This window comes from Lampris incognitus, chromosome 3, assembly GCF_029633865.1.
Source record: "Lampris incognitus isolate fLamInc1 chromosome 3, fLamInc1.hap2, whole genome shotgun sequence".
NCBI classification, from domain to species: domain Eukaryota; kingdom Metazoa; phylum Chordata; class Actinopteri; order Lampriformes; family Lampridae; genus Lampris; species Lampris incognitus.
Genome location: NC_079213.1, coordinates 92,211,923 through 92,231,256, shown reverse-complemented (window position 1 = coordinate 92,231,256; position 19,334 = coordinate 92,211,923). Strand labels below are relative to the sequence as shown.

The 19,334-nt window shown below is 42.1% G+C and overlaps 1 protein-coding gene across 1 annotated transcript in view; it reads left to right on the top strand.

Moving 5' to 3' along the window:
- kdm4b (lysine (K)-specific demethylase 4B) overlaps positions 1–14,903 on the top strand; it is a 104,889-nt gene extending 89,986 nt beyond the window's left edge. Inside the window, exons 18-22 of the mRNA XM_056278011.1 lie at positions 4,890–5,078; positions 6,821–6,997; positions 8,791–8,910; positions 11,332–11,424; positions 12,782–14,903. Coding sequence (XP_056133986.1) covers positions 4,890–5,078; positions 6,821–6,997; positions 8,791–8,910; positions 11,332–11,424; positions 12,782–13,279 — 1,077 coding nt within the window. The 3' untranslated portion in view covers positions 13,280–14,903. The remainder of the gene's footprint in view (positions 1–4,889; positions 5,079–6,820; positions 6,998–8,790; positions 8,911–11,331; positions 11,425–12,781) is intronic.
- Positions 14,904–19,334: the final 4,431 nt, after the last annotated feature.

Below are 19,334 nucleotides of genomic sequence, written 5' to 3'. Positions count from 1 at the left end.
GTTCTTTTTTTTGTTGGTGTTTTTTATTTTTTTTTGGCTCCGTAGTATTTAGGGTAATAGATGCAGAAAGCAGAATGGCTAAATAATCAGCTGTCATTTCTTGCTGCGCCAAATGAACTGCATTGATCCCATGGGCGAGAGGCAATTTCCCCCATTGCCAGTGAGCCTCTGAACAAACCTCTTCTCCTTCATCCCGGTCGTGTCTATCGCTTTTCCAACCCAGTTTAGATCAAACACTTGTCTGACAAAATCTCTGATTGGCTAGTCCTAACCTTAACCAATCAGAGGCAGGTGTTCCCGGTCCTTAACCAATCAGAGGCATGCATCTCTCGCACCCCCCCCCCCCCCGTTCAAATGATCCCACTTGACAAGCAGCGGAGCATCTCAGCGCATTGTCCCAAATCTACAAATAACGTCACCGTCTCCCCTTAACCCTCCCCCCTTCTCTGAATAATCTATCAAAGAGGCGCTGGGTGTCATTTGCATCCGAGTGATGTCAAAGCAGGTTACCTTTGCCTCTTCTCTAAAGGGCCATGAAAAGAAGCTATGAACTATAGCTATGGATCTTTAATTCCCAGCTATCTCATATTCACAGCTGCAACAACATCCAAACTAAAATCTAGTGGGGAGTGTAATTAGGGTAGCAAATTGTCCTAAAAGCTAGTCAATTTCGCTTGCGATTCTGTTCTGCATGTGAACTGTTGCAGTGTCTTTTAACAAAACATCAACTCATTCTTCTTCGTCACTATGGAAAAGGGCCTTAAGTTAGGTGTCTCATTGGGTTTATTGTGTGTCTTTGGAAATGAATTCTTCAACAGATTGCAGGAAATGCATCATAAGAAGAGCTTGAGGAGGGTACAGGATGAACAGCCCAAGGAAAGAAACTGTAGATGCCTGTAAACTTCTCCCATAATCTTCTGGTGCTGTGTCACCACACACGCTACCCTCCCCTCCTGTGGTTCTATCCGGCCGAATACTAAATTAGTCGTCAGCCAGCCAGTGAAATATCGCTCAGCAGGGCCCTATTGAGAGCTGTAGTATATTTCCCTCCATTGGCAGGAAAATGAAGTATTGGCATTCTAATAAAGAATTTTTATTTTTCATTGATCTTCCCCCTGCACTCTGCTGCAGCTGGTTTTTATGTAGTTCGTCAGGACAGGGAGGCAGAACAGAAGGATGTAAAAGCGGTGACAGAAGAGGATTAAAGGTATGGGGAGGAAGCAGGTTGGATGGTGACGTGTGTGTGTGTGTGTGTGTGTGTGTGTGTGTGTGTGTGTGTGTGTGTGTGTGTGTGTGTGTGTGTGTGTGTGTTGGTATGTGAATCACACAAAAAGAAGAAGAAGAAATATTAGAGACTCATCAAACAATGAAAAGGGCAGTAGATTGACCAGGGAGATAGGGGTTGGCTGTGCAGAGTCAAACAGGTTTACAGTGGGATAGATATGGAAACCCATATACAATTATAATTTTTACCACATCAAATTCAATTACTTACATCAGTCTCCAAGCAAAGTGTTTTCCTCTGGAGTTAAAAGGAGATGATTTCTTTGGAAAAATTAGAGGTCAGTTGGTATAGAGATAACTCAAGATGACCAAATTCATTTGCATGCTGCCAATCTTTTTTCTCATCATATTACTGCCAATTATTCTCTCTGTCCCTTAGTGTTTCATCAAAACAGGGAGATGGAGAAGTGAAGGAATGAAAAGGGGTGAATGTTTAATGGAGAAATGAGGAATACAGAAGGTAGAAAGGGAAGAATGTTGGGAAGAGACCAAGGAAAGAAACCATGAGACACTTGAGATTCTAAATTTTCTCATGGTTTGTTTTGTTTCTATGTTTTTTATCTTTTCTTAACGAAATTAGGCCTAAAAAAATGATTGTTAAGTGTCCTCTACCAGCCAAAGATTTAGCTGTATTTGTGTCTATTTTCCACACTAGATAAGCACAGTAAGAGGTGTGAGGCAGAAGTTAAGAGGAATTTGACAGAACAGCTAATAGCTTGTATGACACCAGCTAGTACATTTGGGGTAAAACAAGTGATGCACAATACTAAACTACAACTACAAACAACTTTATTAATACCACTAGGGGGCGATTTGTTTGGAGACGCTTGTGAACACAAAACACAGTAACATGCAAACAAACAAATAACACAAACAAGACATAATAACACCCCAGGGAGCTAAATGTGGAATACAATCTATAAAAGTACACAGTTAGAAACACAATAAGATAAACTTGATAAAGACAATAAAACAATCTGATAAAAAACACTATGGAGCGTTTAATAATCGAGTTGCAACAGGTTAGTATAACGGTTAGTTTTACAAGTAGGTAAACATAACGATGCCCTGATGGCAACAGAGAAAATTCACTTGCTAGAACACGTCCAGAAGAAGCCAACATACTTGCTGTTTTCTGGAGGATTTGGTGGTTGCAAAAAGAATTCAGATCTCTTTGTTTCATGCCGGTGATCTTAGAACAGATTTTAACAATGCTGTTTAAGCTGTTTCTGTCTTTTACCAAGAGGCTGTGAAACCAGCAGATAAAAGAAAAAACTTAGAAGACTCTCAATAAAAGACTAATAAAAGCGACAGAGGATGACGGGACTGACAGAAAAGGAATTTAGTTTACAGAGAAGGTGAATTCTCTGTTGCCCTCGTTTCACAATAGCCTCAGTGTTCACATCAAATTTAAGGTGATCATCGATGATAGTGCCCAAACATTTATATGATGTAACCATTTCCACACTTTCATTATGTGTGATGCACTCTTTGGCTGCATCTCTGTTACATCTAAAATCAATAATCAGTTCCTTGGTTTTAGAAACATTTAAATCCAAGAAGTTTGTTATCACACCAAGAAATAAAATCAGTGAGAGCATTCCCATGGACTGATTCTGAACCATGGAAATGGGTCACCAATGCAGTGTCATCAGAAAATTTGACCAAATAGCTGCCCTCCCGAGTGCTCCTGCATCCATCAGTGTACATAAAAAAAATTAAGGGTGAAAGGATGCATCCTTATGGTGAGCCTGTGGCTATAGCTACAGAGTCTGACAGACGGCAATTTACAGACACCTTCTGCTCTCTGTCAGTCAAGAAGTCCAAGATCCATCACACAAGCTGGTGAGGCAAATTAAAATCACATAGCAACCTTAAAAGATGTGGCTGCATCGTATTGAATGCTGATGAGAAGTCAGCAAACAAAAGCCTGGCATGGGCTTGCGGCTTTTCCAAGTGCTTGTACAGGTTATTAAGTATAAAAAGTTTTGCATCCTCCACACCTCTACCTGCCTGGTAAGCATGTTGCAACGGATCAAGTTTTCAATCCACAGTTAACAAAGCAAGGTTTTTAACTATTTTCTCAAGGATTTTCATTATTAATGATGTTAGCGCAACTGGTCAAAAATCATTAAGTTGCCTAGGATTAGTGTTCTTTGGGAAAGGTATCACAGTAGAGGATTTCTAGATAGCAGAGATTTGGTTACAATCAAGTGACATCTGGAAGATATGGTGGAGGACACTGCTAAGCTGGTCAGCACATTATTGCAATGTGCTGAAGGCATTTAAAAGGAGTGAGATTAAAGGAACTGATTCAAAAATCATAGCAACCATTCAGGCAGCCATCATCAGCAAATAAAAAGTTCCTTTATAAGAAAATATTGACTGGAATAGACCGCCACACCACCCAGATGCACTTGAAGTGTTTCTTTTTAACATGCCCGAGGTTTCCAGCTGAGGATAGGGTTTCACTGCATCAGTACAATTCACACACTGTCAGGTAAAACACTATTTGAATCGTAGAAAACTATCACCAAAAGCTAAATTCTCCTGAAAATATCACAGAAAGTTGAATCAGTTCATCTGGACACAGCATTTATTGAAACATGTCCAGATGAACTGATTGAACTTTCTGTGATTTCCTTACCTAGATTATTGAGCATGTGTAAAGACATCTCCTGAAAGTACTTTCTTATGGTTGTAAAACTTTCTGGTGCTTATTCTGTTTCTTTCTCTGGTAAACATCCAACAGTCTGATGTTGAACCAGTTTCATATAACATCTGTCAACTGCTAGGTTTTATCCAAGGGGCCTTTTATGCACCACAAGTTCACACATAATCACCATTTATTAACCAGATGGGAACTGACCTCTTAACCCTGGTTGTGTTTGTACTGCACCCTTTCTATTAAGTTATACGGAGAATGGAACCCTGAATATGGAGAGTATTTGAGTGTAGCTTTGCCCGTTGAGGTACAAAGTAATTGAAATTCCTAACCGAGAAAAGTAAAAAAAAAGAAAAGAAAGAAAAGTTTTAAACAACTTGATGAATTTTTTGTAATATTTTATTGACTCATCTGCTTTTTTTGGACTCTGACACTAGGTTCACCCTGCTTATGTTTTGACTTATTTAGCCCTTAAATTAATAAAAGTATCTTTTCACCCCTGTAAATATATGAAAGGTGCATCGTTCAGTAGGCAAAAAAAAAATCCAATATAGTAGAGTCCTGCACACTGTCTTCACTTACAACAAGCATTTATTAGAAACTGAAAACATTTCGGTCATCCAACCTTGATCAAATATCTTATGAGTGTTATCCAGTATTTATTTTATTTAACTGATGCAATTTTCAAGAGCAACTTTGAGTTCAACAGTATAATAAGTTTAATTTCCTACTGTTCTTCAGATTACAAGCAAGCACTTTTGATTTAGTTTTGGTCAGAGCACTGACCACAGACAGTATTCCAGTGATCATCACATGGTCACGTGTTTTTCAAAAATAAGATATGGTAGAGAAATAAATTGAATAAAAGCCGAGCAGTGAGGTAGTTTTCTTTCAATTTAAGTTCTTATTAAGACCACCCCATCTTTTTTTATGTTTGCAGAAGTGTGTGTATTGCTACGGCAGGAGCCCCAAACAGAACCAGGGTGCCTGTATCCAATGCTCATATGAGAACTGCTCCACCTCCTTCCATGTCACCTGTGCCCAAATTGCAGGCGTGGTCATGAAGCCTGCCGACTGGCCCTATGTGGTGTCTGTTACCTGCCACAAGCATAAAAGAGTCAATCAGAAGGTGAGTTTTAATTGATATTATATTCCATTTCCTAAAAAAGCTTAAAAGAGTAACTGCAAACTTAAATGTTTTCTAAATGTGAATTCAAATATATGGCTCTTATTTCAATAAGACATCTGTCCTGTGCACATTTGATGATATCTACATTTCCTACAGGAAATCTGCCAACATTGTGTCCCTGCCAATTGAACTCTGCCATTGACATGAAGTCCCAAATGCTTGTGTCAAATAGGCTTGGGTGATTGGATGAATATATCGGCAATCAGAGATTGGCTGAGTCCAATCGGTGGTTGTGGGTTTTGTTTTTTTGGGGGGGGGGGCAATTTTTTGCACGATTTTTGTCATTTTATTTTGCTAATTTAATGGCCTGCCTCCTCGAGAATTCAACTCGGTAAATAATTAACCTGTAAAGTGCAATTCAAAGCATACGCAAATAGAAGCTAGCAGTTGGAGTCGGGCTATATGCACGTTCTTGTTGCACTGATTTCTGACGAATCTTTCACAAAAACAGGGCAGTGACTAAGTGACAATTAAGCTGTCTTTAGTGGTTGCTGACCAATCAATTGGTGCTAAAAAGCAACGTCAATTCATAATATTTGAGCACTAGACCAAAAACTGAATGTGAAGTTGTGCACCCTGATCATTTAATAGCATAGTTGTGCTATCCCTATACCCGTTTGTTCATTTGGAGGCTGCAAGCAGGCCTCCGTCATCTGATGCCATCAAACTTTTTTCCCCCCCAAATCATGTCAGATTATTATTATTATTCGTCCTGTCTTTGCAACTTATTGTTTAGCAAAGATCTCGAAGTGATTTCTTTGTTTAATTGGCAAAGAGTAGCCTTTTTTAGGCTGTAATTTTTCAGTAAAATTAGATGTACACATTAATGCTCACGCAAATTGGTAGTGTTGGAATCTTTTGCCGGCACTACTTGTTTGCAAAGATGGCAAATTACCTCATTTAGGTCCTTCGGTAGGAACATTTTCACATATCACCCAACCCTAATGTCAAAGTACTTTTGCCCAGACACATCACACATGCAAAAAGTTTAAATGTTAATGATCAGAGCGATGGTCTGATCCAAACCAACCATTTTACCTTTCTTGTCTGTGCTAACATATATACTTGCCCCACAAAGGCCCTGTTTCTGAGCATTTTTCAACGATGGGAAAGGGGCAAAGCACACCTGGTACTGGGGCTGATTTCATTCTTTAATTAGTTAAGTGGCAGTGTAGTGGGAAGGCAGTAGATCAGTTTCTGATTTTATTTGGGACCCAGAGGGCTGCTTCAGTGGGATGATGGGCAGCTGTAGTTATATAAATGTAGCAATGAGAAGAGGGCATTCATATCAGTCAGTGATAAGGTAAATAGACACAGACCGGCAAACAGATGGATATTTTATATTTTTGAAATTATTTACATTTATATTTTAGGCATTTAGCTGATGCTCTTCTCAGATATGAGTCATAATGAATAAACAGGTAGTGGTGTAGTGTTTTGCCTAAGGGCACTTAAGAAAAATGGCTATATAAAGGAGTGAACCAAGTATGAAGGTTCTAGTGGAGTTGTTGTGTTAATGGTAATCCATTTTATAATTGGAACTGACTAATATCCTTGCAGAGATTTGGCCACTATTAATGTCAATATAAAGCGACAACTTTAGATTGATCTGTTGTCCTCCAAAGTGTGTCACTATACCACTAGTCCTTGCATTAACTGTGTTCTCTGCTGTCTTCCTGTAGCCACGGAAGGCGCTCAAGGTCTACAATGGGCTCAGCCTGGGCCAGAAGGTGATTGGTCGAAACAGCGATGGCTGGTTCTACCACTGTACAATTATTGGCACAGCAGCACAGACCTTCTATGAGGTCAACTTTGATGACGGCTCCTACTGTGACAACCTGTACCCTGAAAACATCATAGTGAGTTCTTGTCCTCATCACTAACAGGAATATGAAGAAATATGAAGAAACGTATACGCATATACAGTACACATACCCATACATTGATGAGCCAAAACATTATGACCACTCACAGGTGAACCGAATAATATTGATCATCTCCAAACAGGGCACATATAGTCTGGGTAGATTAGCTGGTAAGTCAACAATCACTTCTCGTAGTCAACGTGTTGGATGCAGGAGAAATGGGCAGTAGTGAAGACCTGAGCGACTTTGACAAGGGCCAAATTGTTATGGCGACTGAGTCAGAGTGGGGTGCTCCCAGTCAGCAGTGGTGAGTACCTACCGACAGTGGCCCGAGGAGAGACAAACCACAAACCAATGACAGGGTGTTGGGCACTCAAGGCTCATCAATGTGCGAAGGCAACGAAGACTATCCCATCTAGTCTGAACCAACAGAAGGTCTACTGTGGCACAAATCACAGAAACTTTTAATGATGGTTACGGGAGGAATGTGTCACAACACTGGGCATCACACCCTGCTGCGTATGGGGTTGCGTAGCTGCAGACCAGTCAGAGTGTCCATGATGAACCCTGTCCACCATTGAAAGCTCCTACAATGGGCACGGGAGTGTCGGAACTGGACCTTGGAGCAGTGGTTTGATGAGTGCCGTTTTCTTTTAGAGCACATGGGTGTTTGTGTACATGTGCACTGTTTACCCGGGGAAGTGATGGCACCAGGATGCACTGTGGGAAGACGACAAGCCAGTGGAGGGAGTGTGACGCTCTGGGCAATGTTCTGCTGGGAAACTGGGTCTGGTCATTTGTATGGACGTCAATTTGACACATGCCACCTACCTAAACATCACTGCAGACCAGGTACACCCCTTGCTGGCAATGATATTCCCTGATGGCAGTGGCCTCTTTCAGCAGGATAATGCACCCTTGCCATACTGCACACATTGTTCAGGAATGATTTGAGGAATATGATGAAGTGTTCAATGTGTTGCCCTGACATCCAAATTCTCTAGATCTCAATCTGATTGATTATCTGTGGGATGTGCTGAACCGACAATTCCAATCCATGGCAGCTCCACCTTGCAACTTACAAGACTTGAAGGATCTGCTGCTAATGTTTTGGTGCCAGATACCATAGGACACCTTCAGGGGTCTTGTAAAGTGCATGCCTCAGCGGGTCGGCGCTGTTTTGGTGGCACACTGAGGACCAACAGCATATTAGGCAAGTGGTCATAATGTTTTGGCTCATCAGTGTATTTACACACTCAGATGAAGTATGAGCGACCCTGAGAGCAGGATAAGTGGTTTGGATCATGAATGGATGAAGAATGAGAAGGTCATAGTTTTCCTTCAGTATGTCTAAAATATATTGGATCCAGTTTGTGTGTGGTATTTCTTTATCAGCTGAATAAGCATTGTAACATAGCAAAGTTTTATTTGTGTTCTGTTTGTCTTAATGAGTAAGAGTTACTGGATATGCTGGACATATGGCTAGAAAAGTGCTATCTACAAATGCAATCCGTACATCTTGTCTTGCACGAACTCGGTTATACTTTCTGAATGACTGGATGCTGCTGGTGGTTAGCAACAGTTTCTTAGGGATTGTTAATGATTTAACATACATATATCTAACATATTATTTTTCTGCCTTACATTCATGCATTTTCCCTCACTTTCTACTTTTCTGATTTATGTCCACTTCTCTTTTCCACTCCAATGGCCCTCCATCTCTTTTCTATCCTTTTATATGACCTTTCTCTGCCTCTAACACGTTTCACTTGCTTTCTTTTTGCCAGAGTCATGACTGTCTGCGTAATGGTCCTCCAGAGGTGGGTGAACTGATGGTGGTTCACACCAGTGATGGCCAAACACTCAATGCCTCCTTCGTCAGAGAGCATGTCCACAAGCTTTACCAGGTCAGAGGGGAGGCTTCTGTACACTGACTCACTTACTGGTTAACCCACAACTAATGAACAAAAAGAGCACTCTATAAGTCTGTGGCTACATCCACACTAATGCGTTTTCATTTTAAAATGCATACATTTTGCTATGTTTATGTCTAGTGTCCACACTACTCCGGTGTTATTGAACTCCTAGAACGGAGACTTTTGAAAATGCTGCTGACCCTGTTTTAGTTTGAAAATTCTGGGATTGCATATTAGTCTGGACGGGTGGAAACGGAGACTTTTGAAAATGATGGCGCAGACACCCACGCTCACTTCCTGATTGGGTCCCGTCAGTCATGATGTGTCCTTCCCTGATTCGTCGTGTGACCCTGGGGAAAACAAACGACATCAGCCTTGACTACTGGCAGTTAGTTCAACATGGATAACAAATTTCAGGCGTTGCTGACCTTGTTGTCTATGCTAGCAGCTGTTGTGCAGTTTAATTCCGCATTTTATAATGTCATATTTTCTGCAACTAAGCAACCACCCATAGAGTAGACAATCTGTTTCCTTTTTATACTGGCACGCACATGCCCAGTGTACATGAATGGTCACGTGATATGCGTTTTCAGGCGTGTTAGTATGGATGGCGATTTCTGAAATGGTGCTAAAATGCGCGTGTGGACAGAGATTGTTTTAAAATGAAAACGTATAAGTGTGGACATAGTCTGTGTGTTTGCCTTTGAGTGTGACAGGAGTATAACAACTCAGTAAAGCTGATTGATTGTTCTTGTCCAACGACACTATGCATTCACATTGTTCCACACATTCTCTTGTGCAGCCAGTCTACTTGTCTGTCACTGAGCAGCTCACTAGAAGGGATGGCGGGGTAAATGTTTTGCCATGCTCACTTTAACCCACCTATGAATTTCCACAAGGTCAAGGCAGCAGTAATCCTGAGGCCATTTTTTCTGACCCCTTGGCAGACATTTGACAGGTGGCCCAGCTAAAGAGAACAGCCTGTAACCAGAGTTTTGGTTTTTAGTCCCCTGTGATATCACGTGTCCTCCTTTTAAAAGTCTTATTAAGCAACAGACCAAGGAGCAGGGGTACTTTAGAGGTTATAGAGTTGTGCTTCTAACTGGAAGGATGTCTGATCAAAGATAGTAGAGGTTCAGTTACTTGCTTAATGACACTGACAGGATACACAAGATAAAATGTATGAAATGTTGGCTAAGAAAATCGATTTAATAGCTAATCAACACCTGGACCACCTCAGCATTTGGAGTTCCAGTCTGGTGTTCATCGCCATGAGAAATCCTTTGCCCTTAGGATGATGGTAGAGAATAATCTAAGAGTATGGAATTAACACCACCTTTTGAAGAGATTTGGCCTTACTAGTGATGCATGCTGGGTAATTTTTTGAAGCAAAATACGGTGAGAACAAAGTGGAAAGCTCAAAAGCAAGGAGGGAATTGATCAATTCGTACCAGAGAAGGCCACTTTGATGGACACCCAAGTGTGTATACATGTGCAGGCACACAGACAAAATACACATAGAGAACAATAGGATGAAGCTTAGTAAAGATATGGTATCATAAACCAAAGATCAGCACAACAGTCATCATCTGCGTCCTCATAGACTGAATGTCCTTTGAGCAACACTAAATCAAACACCCTAAGTAAATTGACTTGAGTGACTCAATCAGAGCGTCAGGTAAATGGCATGTTAAATGTGGGTCTCTCAGGTGATGCACACCCTTTGTTACTGATCGCTATTTTCAGACCACTCTAAAAGACTACAATATTTGTCATTCCTTTCCATGAATGTTGGCACTGAGAAACATCTTTTTCTCATCTCTATTTCCTTCGACCCTCGTCGTTGCATGTCGTTGGCTGGCCAGCCAGCTAAGTGCTCTCTGTGCCAAGCAGTGCTGGGAACACTTTTAGCAACAAGGTGCAATGTTTACGTGAAAGCAAAACAAGAGTCCAGCTGGTCACTCTGTCAGGGGTGTAAGTGACTTTGTAGTTTATTTGATTGTTTTATTTTATTTTTTATTCGCATTCATATTTTAGCCAACATTGAGACTCAGTTTAGACTTTAGATAACATTTAGTCTTAGAATAAGGGAACAGATAATAGTTCAGAGTTTTGATTAACAGCATCAGGACAGAACACAGTGGTGCCTGAACTTTGGACCATCTGGTTATATGATGTTCTCCCCTACCACCTCCACTACCTGCCCCAATGGATCTTCTGCTGCTTTCCTAATGAAAGTCGAGCACCGGCCCTTACAAACCATATTGACCATTAGTCATGTCATTTTAATATACTCTGACTTATTTCCAGCTTTGTGGCCCTTGTTTTCCTTACTTAGAGACAAACCCCTTTGTTAAAAATGCCCTGTAAACAAATCTGACTAAACTGGTCTCCCTTAATCCCAACACCCAGGTGGAGTTCCAGGACCAAAGGCAGCTGCTTCTGAAGCACACAGAGCTCTATCCACTGGAGCAGGAACTTCCCAAGAGGGTCCGATCCCGCCTGGTAAGTTTTTTCTCCTTTTATCATCACACCTGTTTGGCAGATCGGTGGCAGACAGCTGTTACCTTCATACCTGACATGAAAAATGGGCGACAAAGCTGAATCGGATCTAATGGAAGGACACAGTGAGAAGTGTTGTTGAACTGTGTAATGATTATTGGCTAAAAAGTTGTCGGGTTTAGCTCGAGCTAGTATTTATCTTTGCCTGCTCAAACACAAAACACACACACACACACACACACACACATTAATGACACACAGGTGTTCTTTATTGCCAAGATGAGTCGTACCAAATTCTCCTTCCAAGCCATATACAGTAACTTGGTAAATGAAAATGGACTTAGGGCACACAAGTCAAGGTCCTGGCAAACTTGTCCAGAGAGTTAATTTTAAAAGCTGTAAATACTATGGATGAAGAGAGTGTGTCCCTGACCAAAGGCAATGGAAAGAAGAACTGGAGTTGGTCCCCATGTGCTACACTGCTGCTAGCTACATAGCTGGGATGGGTTAAAATGCAGGGGATGAATTTCCCCACAGGGATTAATAAAGCAGAGATTCTTCTTCTTCTAGATACACATTATTGACGTGTTTTGTGATGGAATAAAGAAGAAGGTTTAATCTGTTTTGTCATTCACCACAGTAGCAAGGTCATCCCATAACTCACTTACATTCCAGTTGTAACCTTTGTGACTGGAAAGATTAGAGAAGCAAATAATTTAAAAGGGAAAGTGTCTGTGCTGTTACAATTTCATTTAGCAGACGCTTTTATCTAAAGGGACGTACAGCTGAGAGTTAATACAACACAAGCAAGGATCAAGTCAGGAGACAACAATGCAAGGAAGTTCCAAAAAACTAGGTTCAAGTCCGATAGGGCATAGGTGTCAACAGGCAGCGCACAAAGGCGGTGCATAGAAGCGTTTTTTTTTTTTTTTTTTTTTTTTTGGTATTATGAATACCATCAGGTGTGGAGGTGTTCGTGAAAGCGCTGGGTCTTTAGTTTCTTCTTAACAATGGAGAGGGACTCCGTGGATCGAGTGGAGTTTGGTAACGCGTTCCACCACTGGAGAAAGTGTCTGTGCTGTTCAAAAAAGGTTACCAAGGCACTTGAACTACTTTGAAGTAACATACTCCCTGTTGGGCCAGTGTGAGTTGAAAAACACAACTCTTAGGTTTGAAGCAATACAGACTATTATACGATTTTATTTGAAAATAAAGTCCCCTGGTATCCTTTTAAATTTAATTTCAAATTTGACAGCCAAAAAAGCACTTTGTTAGCGTGTTCTCTGGAAATATTACGCTTGAACGATGGTTGTGTAAAAGTTTGTGTAAAAGATGGTTGTGCATCTCTGTCTATCTTCAGGCTGTACCAGTGAATAGTTCCCAGGAGGCTGCCTCTGTGGATGGTGCCCAGGCAGCTAAGCGCCGTCGCCTGCCCGCTGACTCTACACTGCCTCCGGACCAACAAATGGAGACAGCAACATCAACCCAAGCATGTGAAAATCACAGTATTATAGCCACAACCTCACAGCCTCTGTCTGTGCCCAACACTGCCCCAAAGCACACCAACATGCTAGCTGATGGTTCCCAGATGGACAGAGATACCCAAATGGACACCAGCACCACTCTCTCAAATGCTTTAACAGAGTCAGCTCTGGTCAAGGACCCCACCCTGACTCCAGCATCAACCTGTTTCCAGTCAACATTGAACTCTGACCCCCTCTTGTCAGCTGTCTCCCCTCTCCCATGTTCTCAGGACATGTCCAGTGGCTACACTCCGAGCAGTGGGTACGTCTCCTACATGGAGAGCCTCCTCAACTCACATTATCCTCAGGACGATGGCCCTGGGCCCTTGTATTGAAAAGTAAATGAGAAGAAACCACTGTTACAACGTGGCTAGCCGATGCCAAGTTAACCGGAAGTAAGCTAAATGAGGCTAATGCTAACGGACAAAGGCATTTGCTACACAGGACACAAGAGCCCATGACTGGAGCAGGAAAGACACAGATATATAAAGAGGTTCTCTTTTGATGCATGCATAATGTTATTTTTCATTCTTTAATTCTTAATGTCTTTGAGAGGTGGTGTGTTTAAACCTGTTCAGAGGCTTTCTTTTTCTTTTTTTTCACCTGCTGTGCTTTCCTCCTCCATATTGTATAAACGGCTCTTGGGGTAGCATCAACGTCATACCTCTCCGCATTAATCTAATAACAAAACACTTGGTTTTCTTTTTACAGGAAACTAATTAATACGATCCCCTGTCGGTGCCTGAGACCCTGGTGGATCAGCATTTTTTGTGTTATTTCGATCAAATAACCAGCAACAGAATCTCTATTTTTCAATCTTGTCGTTCACAAGCTCACAAACCAATTAACAAATGGCCTCTGTATAAAGGACATTTTCGTTAAGGTGTATGTTTGGAATGCGAGTGGTAAAAGGGGGAAATGGGTTAATATGTATTCCAGGGGGATTCAGTATTTAACTGTCTTAGTCACACATGGAAGCAAATTGTTTGTTAATGTTTTTAATGCTTAATGCTGACTTGACTGTAACCTTGTCTGATTTTTTTTTTAATGTTTTTATTTGGTACTTGTGAAGACAGTGGCTCCAGATGTGACTTTTATGTGTTAGCCTGATGGAAATGGTGATTTCCAAAATCCACTTCATATATTCAGTATGAATTGTCTCAGGGTTCCTACAAAGTTTAGGCTTGGATTAGTTTTGGAATAGTATTCAGAATATATATCTGTCCTACTTGGACATACATGTTTTGTTATGGTAGAACCCACACATGTTTTACATAGTGTGTTATGGTCTGGTTGACAGTTATCATGCCCAGCCTATATTGGCATATATTATGAAATATGACCAAATTTCTCAACTTAATCTTACAAATAAAGGTTTGTATTAAGTCTCACACACAAATTGAAAATATGTAGGAACTCTCTAATGTAGAATTGCTTTGTATCAAACTTGGATGAAATTATTAGTAGAAATTGTGTGGCATAGCGGGATACTATGATAGCCTTTTATATTAGTCTACCCATTTTGTGTTAATTTGTATGAGTTAACTTCATTGAAGGTCATCAATAAATTATTGAACTACACGATGTTATGAATTTTTGAAGATTTCAAGATACATTACTCTTTCTAAGATAAACTACAGTTTTGAGGTTTATTTTTGTTTTGGGTTTTTTTTTTCTTTCAGATATTGCTGGTCGGCAATTTGTGCAACAGAGGTGCTACCAAGATGTTAGACTACTGATAGATTATCCAGACACTGTCACATTGTACATACCGCAGATCTTGTGTTTGTGAAACAAATTTGTAAATGTCAAATATAGCCTTGTCTTTATTATTATTGTTTTTTTTTTTATTCTGTTGCCACAATTAAAATGTCAGAACATTATGACGTTCCTGTATCAAAAGTAAAACCATCAGAGAATCTTATCATTTCTTAGGCATTAAACTGGGTTGTTATGGTATGGTCACCAGCTCTCCTGTGTTCTTTCTGTGCTTTAGCCAAGAGATTAAAAAAAAGCTGGGTTTTGACTCAAAAGGATGTCTGTTTTAATCTCAAAGCCAGCTGGGTAAAGTAAATGGAAAGATGCCCTCACTCAACAATTAACACCCAGGTGCCTTTTAGTTAAGGCACCTCACCACCAGTCTTCACCATTTACTCCACTGGGAGCATCTCAGTACAACCAGTCTGCTTCTGTTGTGAAGGGGTGTAACTGTGCAATTTGAAATTGCGTGTCTCAAAAAAAACTAGCATATGTACTCGTCACTCCTTATATGGATAAGACAGATCTCCTACTTCTCCGACCCTCTTCCTTCTCACTGCCCTCCAACTGCTGCCAAGCCTGAGGTTTTGAGGCTTCAACTGCAGTAATACTTTAATGTAGCAGTTGAGCTCAGTGGCAGTACAACTACTATTATTAGTGCCACCCTGGGCCCTTCATCTTGTGCTTGCCAAATGGGCAAGAGTCCCATAGCGATTCCTTATCTTCATGTTTTTTAGGAGGGGAGAATGTTCTCTGTCCATAGTGATGATGGAGTCAACACTAGTGAGGCCTTCAAAGCAGTTTTGAAGCAGTCCTTAACACATTTAAAAAAGTACACAGGCCTGGTCAGTACAGACAGAGTACTACTAACTGGAGACCCACTGTCATTCAAACATATTCAGTGACCCCCTTGTGCCCTGTGGATGGGGGCATTGTCATCCTGGAAGAGACCACTCCCGTCCGGATAGAAATATTTCATCATAGGATGAAGGTGATCGCTCAGAATAGCTTTGTATTGATTTGCAGTGACACTTACCTCTAAGTGGACCCAAACCATGCCAGGAAAATGCCTCCCACAGCATAACAGCGCCCCCGGACCCCCTCATTATTGGGGTCAAGCATTCAGCATTGGTGTCAGAAGTGGAATGCGCGCGGACGCGCTTCCCGAAGGAGGGGGGTAGTGTAACGTGCATAGATAAGTAGACGCGTTAGTCATGATGGGTCAGACCCTTTAGTCGAGCGGTTAGCGATGTTTCCCGCGATGCGGGAGATACGGGTTCGCGTCCTGGCTGCGGCGGTTCCTGCGGTTGCCTCCCGAATTCGCTTCATTGGTGTTAGAAGTCCGCGCGCTTCCCGAAGGAGGGGGGTAGTGTAACGTGCATGAATAAGTAGTCTGGTTGATGGCAGCAAACTGTCAATGAATTGTGTTGAGATGAAATGAATTGTACCTGAACAACTGTCTCACCGCCTCAGCTGGTTTTTGGACCCTTTAGTTGAACGCTGTCGCCCGCGGTGCGGGAGATACGGGTTCGCGTTGTGGCGACGGTTCCCGGACTGCCCCCCAAATTCGCTACATTGGTGTCAGAAGTGGGATGTGGGATATATTTAAGCTTGCATTCCCTCGTACAGTCTGATGTTGGGTTTGGTTTCTTTTAATATATTTGATGTTGATGATATATATGCTATTGCAGCAAATTAGGGGGGGGGGGGAGCCCGGGAACCGCCACAGCCGAGACGCGAACCCGTATTTCCTGCACCGCGGGCGACAACGTTAACCAATGGACTAAAGGGTCCGACCCGTTAGCCAAGGGCTAACGTGTCTACTTATTCGTGTTACAATATACAAGATATATACTTACAAGATTGTCATCGTCGTTGGTGTCTCTCGTGTCCGAGGATCAATTGTGCTTGAAACGAAGATCGCTTGACAGTCCAAGGTGAGAATAGAAGAGACTGGAACAGTGTGGACAGGGGAAAGTAGGGGATGGACCCATTCCTGCGGCTCTCTGTTATTGGCGAATTTTTCGGCGGCGGCGCTTTTCTTGCGTATGCGTTCGTTTGTCAGTTTCGGTCTTGATGGAACCAGCCAGGCAGGCAGCTCTCCAGTCTGTCGTTTGGCATCCTCTGGATGTGGTCAAGGCACCGCAGCTGGTGATGTTCAATTGCCTTCTCGATGGAAAGGAGATCGGCTCCTTCGAGAACTTGATTGTTGGTGACCCGTTCTTGCCAGGAAATTCCCAGAATACTTCTCAATTTATGCTGGTGGAAGCGTTCTAGTTTATGGATTTGGTACTTGCAGAGGGTCCAGGCTTCACAACCGTACAGGAGGGTTGAAAGAACCACTGCACGGTAAACCATGATTTTGGTTGATGTCTTGAGATCACAATCATAGAAAACACGGTGAGAAAGTCGGCCAAAGGCAGTTTGGGCAGCTTTCAGTCTGTTGGTGATATCCGGTTCTAAACTGCATGTTTCTTCGAGGATACTTCCAACGTACTGAAAGGATTGATCTTGTTCTATACGTTGGCCATGGATGGTGATTTGAAGCAGAACTCCTGGAGTATCCTGAGGCACAACAGCAAGCGTTTCGGTTTTCTTGATGTTCACAGAAAAGCCAAAGGTTTCGTAGGTCTGAACAAAGAAGTTGGGGATCGACTGAATACCTTCTGGAGTCATGGCAGGAGCAGCATTATCATCAGCATATTGAAGCTCAATCTGATGACGTTTGTGGATGTCTTGTTCATACACTTCAAGTGCTGGAGATCAAACAGACTGCCATCGAAGCAGTAACGGATGTTGACTTTACCATCGAGCAACCGATCTGTCTTCTGCAAGAGAGCAGCAAGATATATGGAAAATAACGTATGTGCTAGAACACAACCTTTCTTTACTCCACAACCCATGGGGAAAGGCTCGGAAAGGGTTCCATGGAAACAGACACAGCCTTTCATGTCATCATGAAGGGCGTGAGTCATCTGGATGAAGTGGTCAAGGCATCCAGATTTGGAGAGCACGTCCCACAATATGGCTCTCGGAAGAGAATCAAATGCTTTCTCAAGGTCGAAAAAGATGAAAAACATTGTCTTCTGTTGTTCTCTTGCCTTCTCTATGAGCTGTCGTGCCGCAAAGATTATATCGGTGCTGCCTCTGTGGGATCGAAAACCGCTTTGGGATCCAGGGAGAACTTCTTTGGCCAGGGTGGTGCAATGATTCAGAAGGATCTGCTACAGAATTTTCCCAGCTGTTGAGAGAAGGGAAATTCCTCTGTAATTACCGCACACTCCTCGGTCCCCTTTTTTTTTTTTTGGAAAATGGTAATTATGTTTGCGTCTCTGAAATCAGCTGGGGCGGTCTGGGTTTCCCAGATCTGCAGGATGATTTTGTACAGTCGCTTCTGAAGAGGTAGTCCTCCATACTTGTACAGTTCTGCAGAGATTCCGTCGGGGCCAGCCGCTTTGTTGTTGCACATCTGAGCGATCGCTGTTTGAAGCTCCTTGGTGGAAGGAGGTGCAGACATCCACGGTTTTTTCAGCTACAGTGAGGAGGGTCGTTTTTAGGTTTATCCAGTTTGATATGGGTTTTTTTTCGATGAAGGCAACATCCTTCAGGACTTCCGTGACCTTATTCCGGAAGCTTCTTCTTACGCTGAGATCTTCAAGCTTTCGGATGTCGATTTTCTTTAGCGGGATGGTCAAGGCAGGGCATCTAGGCTTGGGTTTGAGTCGCAGATGGAGCTTGGAGATGACCAGCCAATGATTGGTCCAACAATCGTCAGCATGCGGGAGTGCCTTGGTGACATGGATGTTGGATAGGTCCTTCATGTGTACAATCACCAAATTAATGAGATGCCAGTGGTGGGATCGCGGATGCATCCAGGTAGTTTTCTGGCTCATTTTGAGTTGGAAGATATCATTTGTGATGGTGAGGCCATGTTCCACAGAGGCCAAGGAGAAGGCTTCCGTTTGAGTTGCATTTACCGACTTCATGCTTCCCAATGATGTTGCTCCATGTTGTACTGTCTCTGCCAATGCGAGCGTTGAGGTCACCCATAAGGATGAGCTTGTCAGCTGCTGGAACGGTGGAAATAGTTTTTGAAAGGGTATTGTAGAAAGCTATTTTCGCCTCATTGTCAGCATCAAGAGTCAGAGCATAAGCGCTGATGGCAGTCAGGAAGTATCCATTTTGAAGTGGTAATGTGATGGAGATAATGCGTTCGTTAATGCATACAGGTGTTAGATTCAGGTCACGGACAAGTTTGAATCTGATTGCAAAGCAGACTCCATGAATTCGAAGGTTCATTTCTGGTAATCCTTTCCATATGAATGTATATCCGAGACCTTTTTCTTCGAGTTGACCTTCATCTGCAAGTCTTGTGTCTTGGAGAGCAGCAAGATCAATGTTGAAACGAGAGAATTGTTGTGCAATAAGGGCAGTTAGTCGTTCTGGTCTATCAGAATCATTCTGATCAAGAAGAGCCCTGATGTTCCAGTTTAAAAAGTCAGTAGTGTAAAAACTTCATTATTTCACTCGCAAGAAATGGATTTCCCACTGGACGCGGTATTCCAGGCAGGAGACACGGGAAACAGCTGTTTTTAGCCCACATTTTCTAGGGCTTTCCCCTGATTAGGGGGA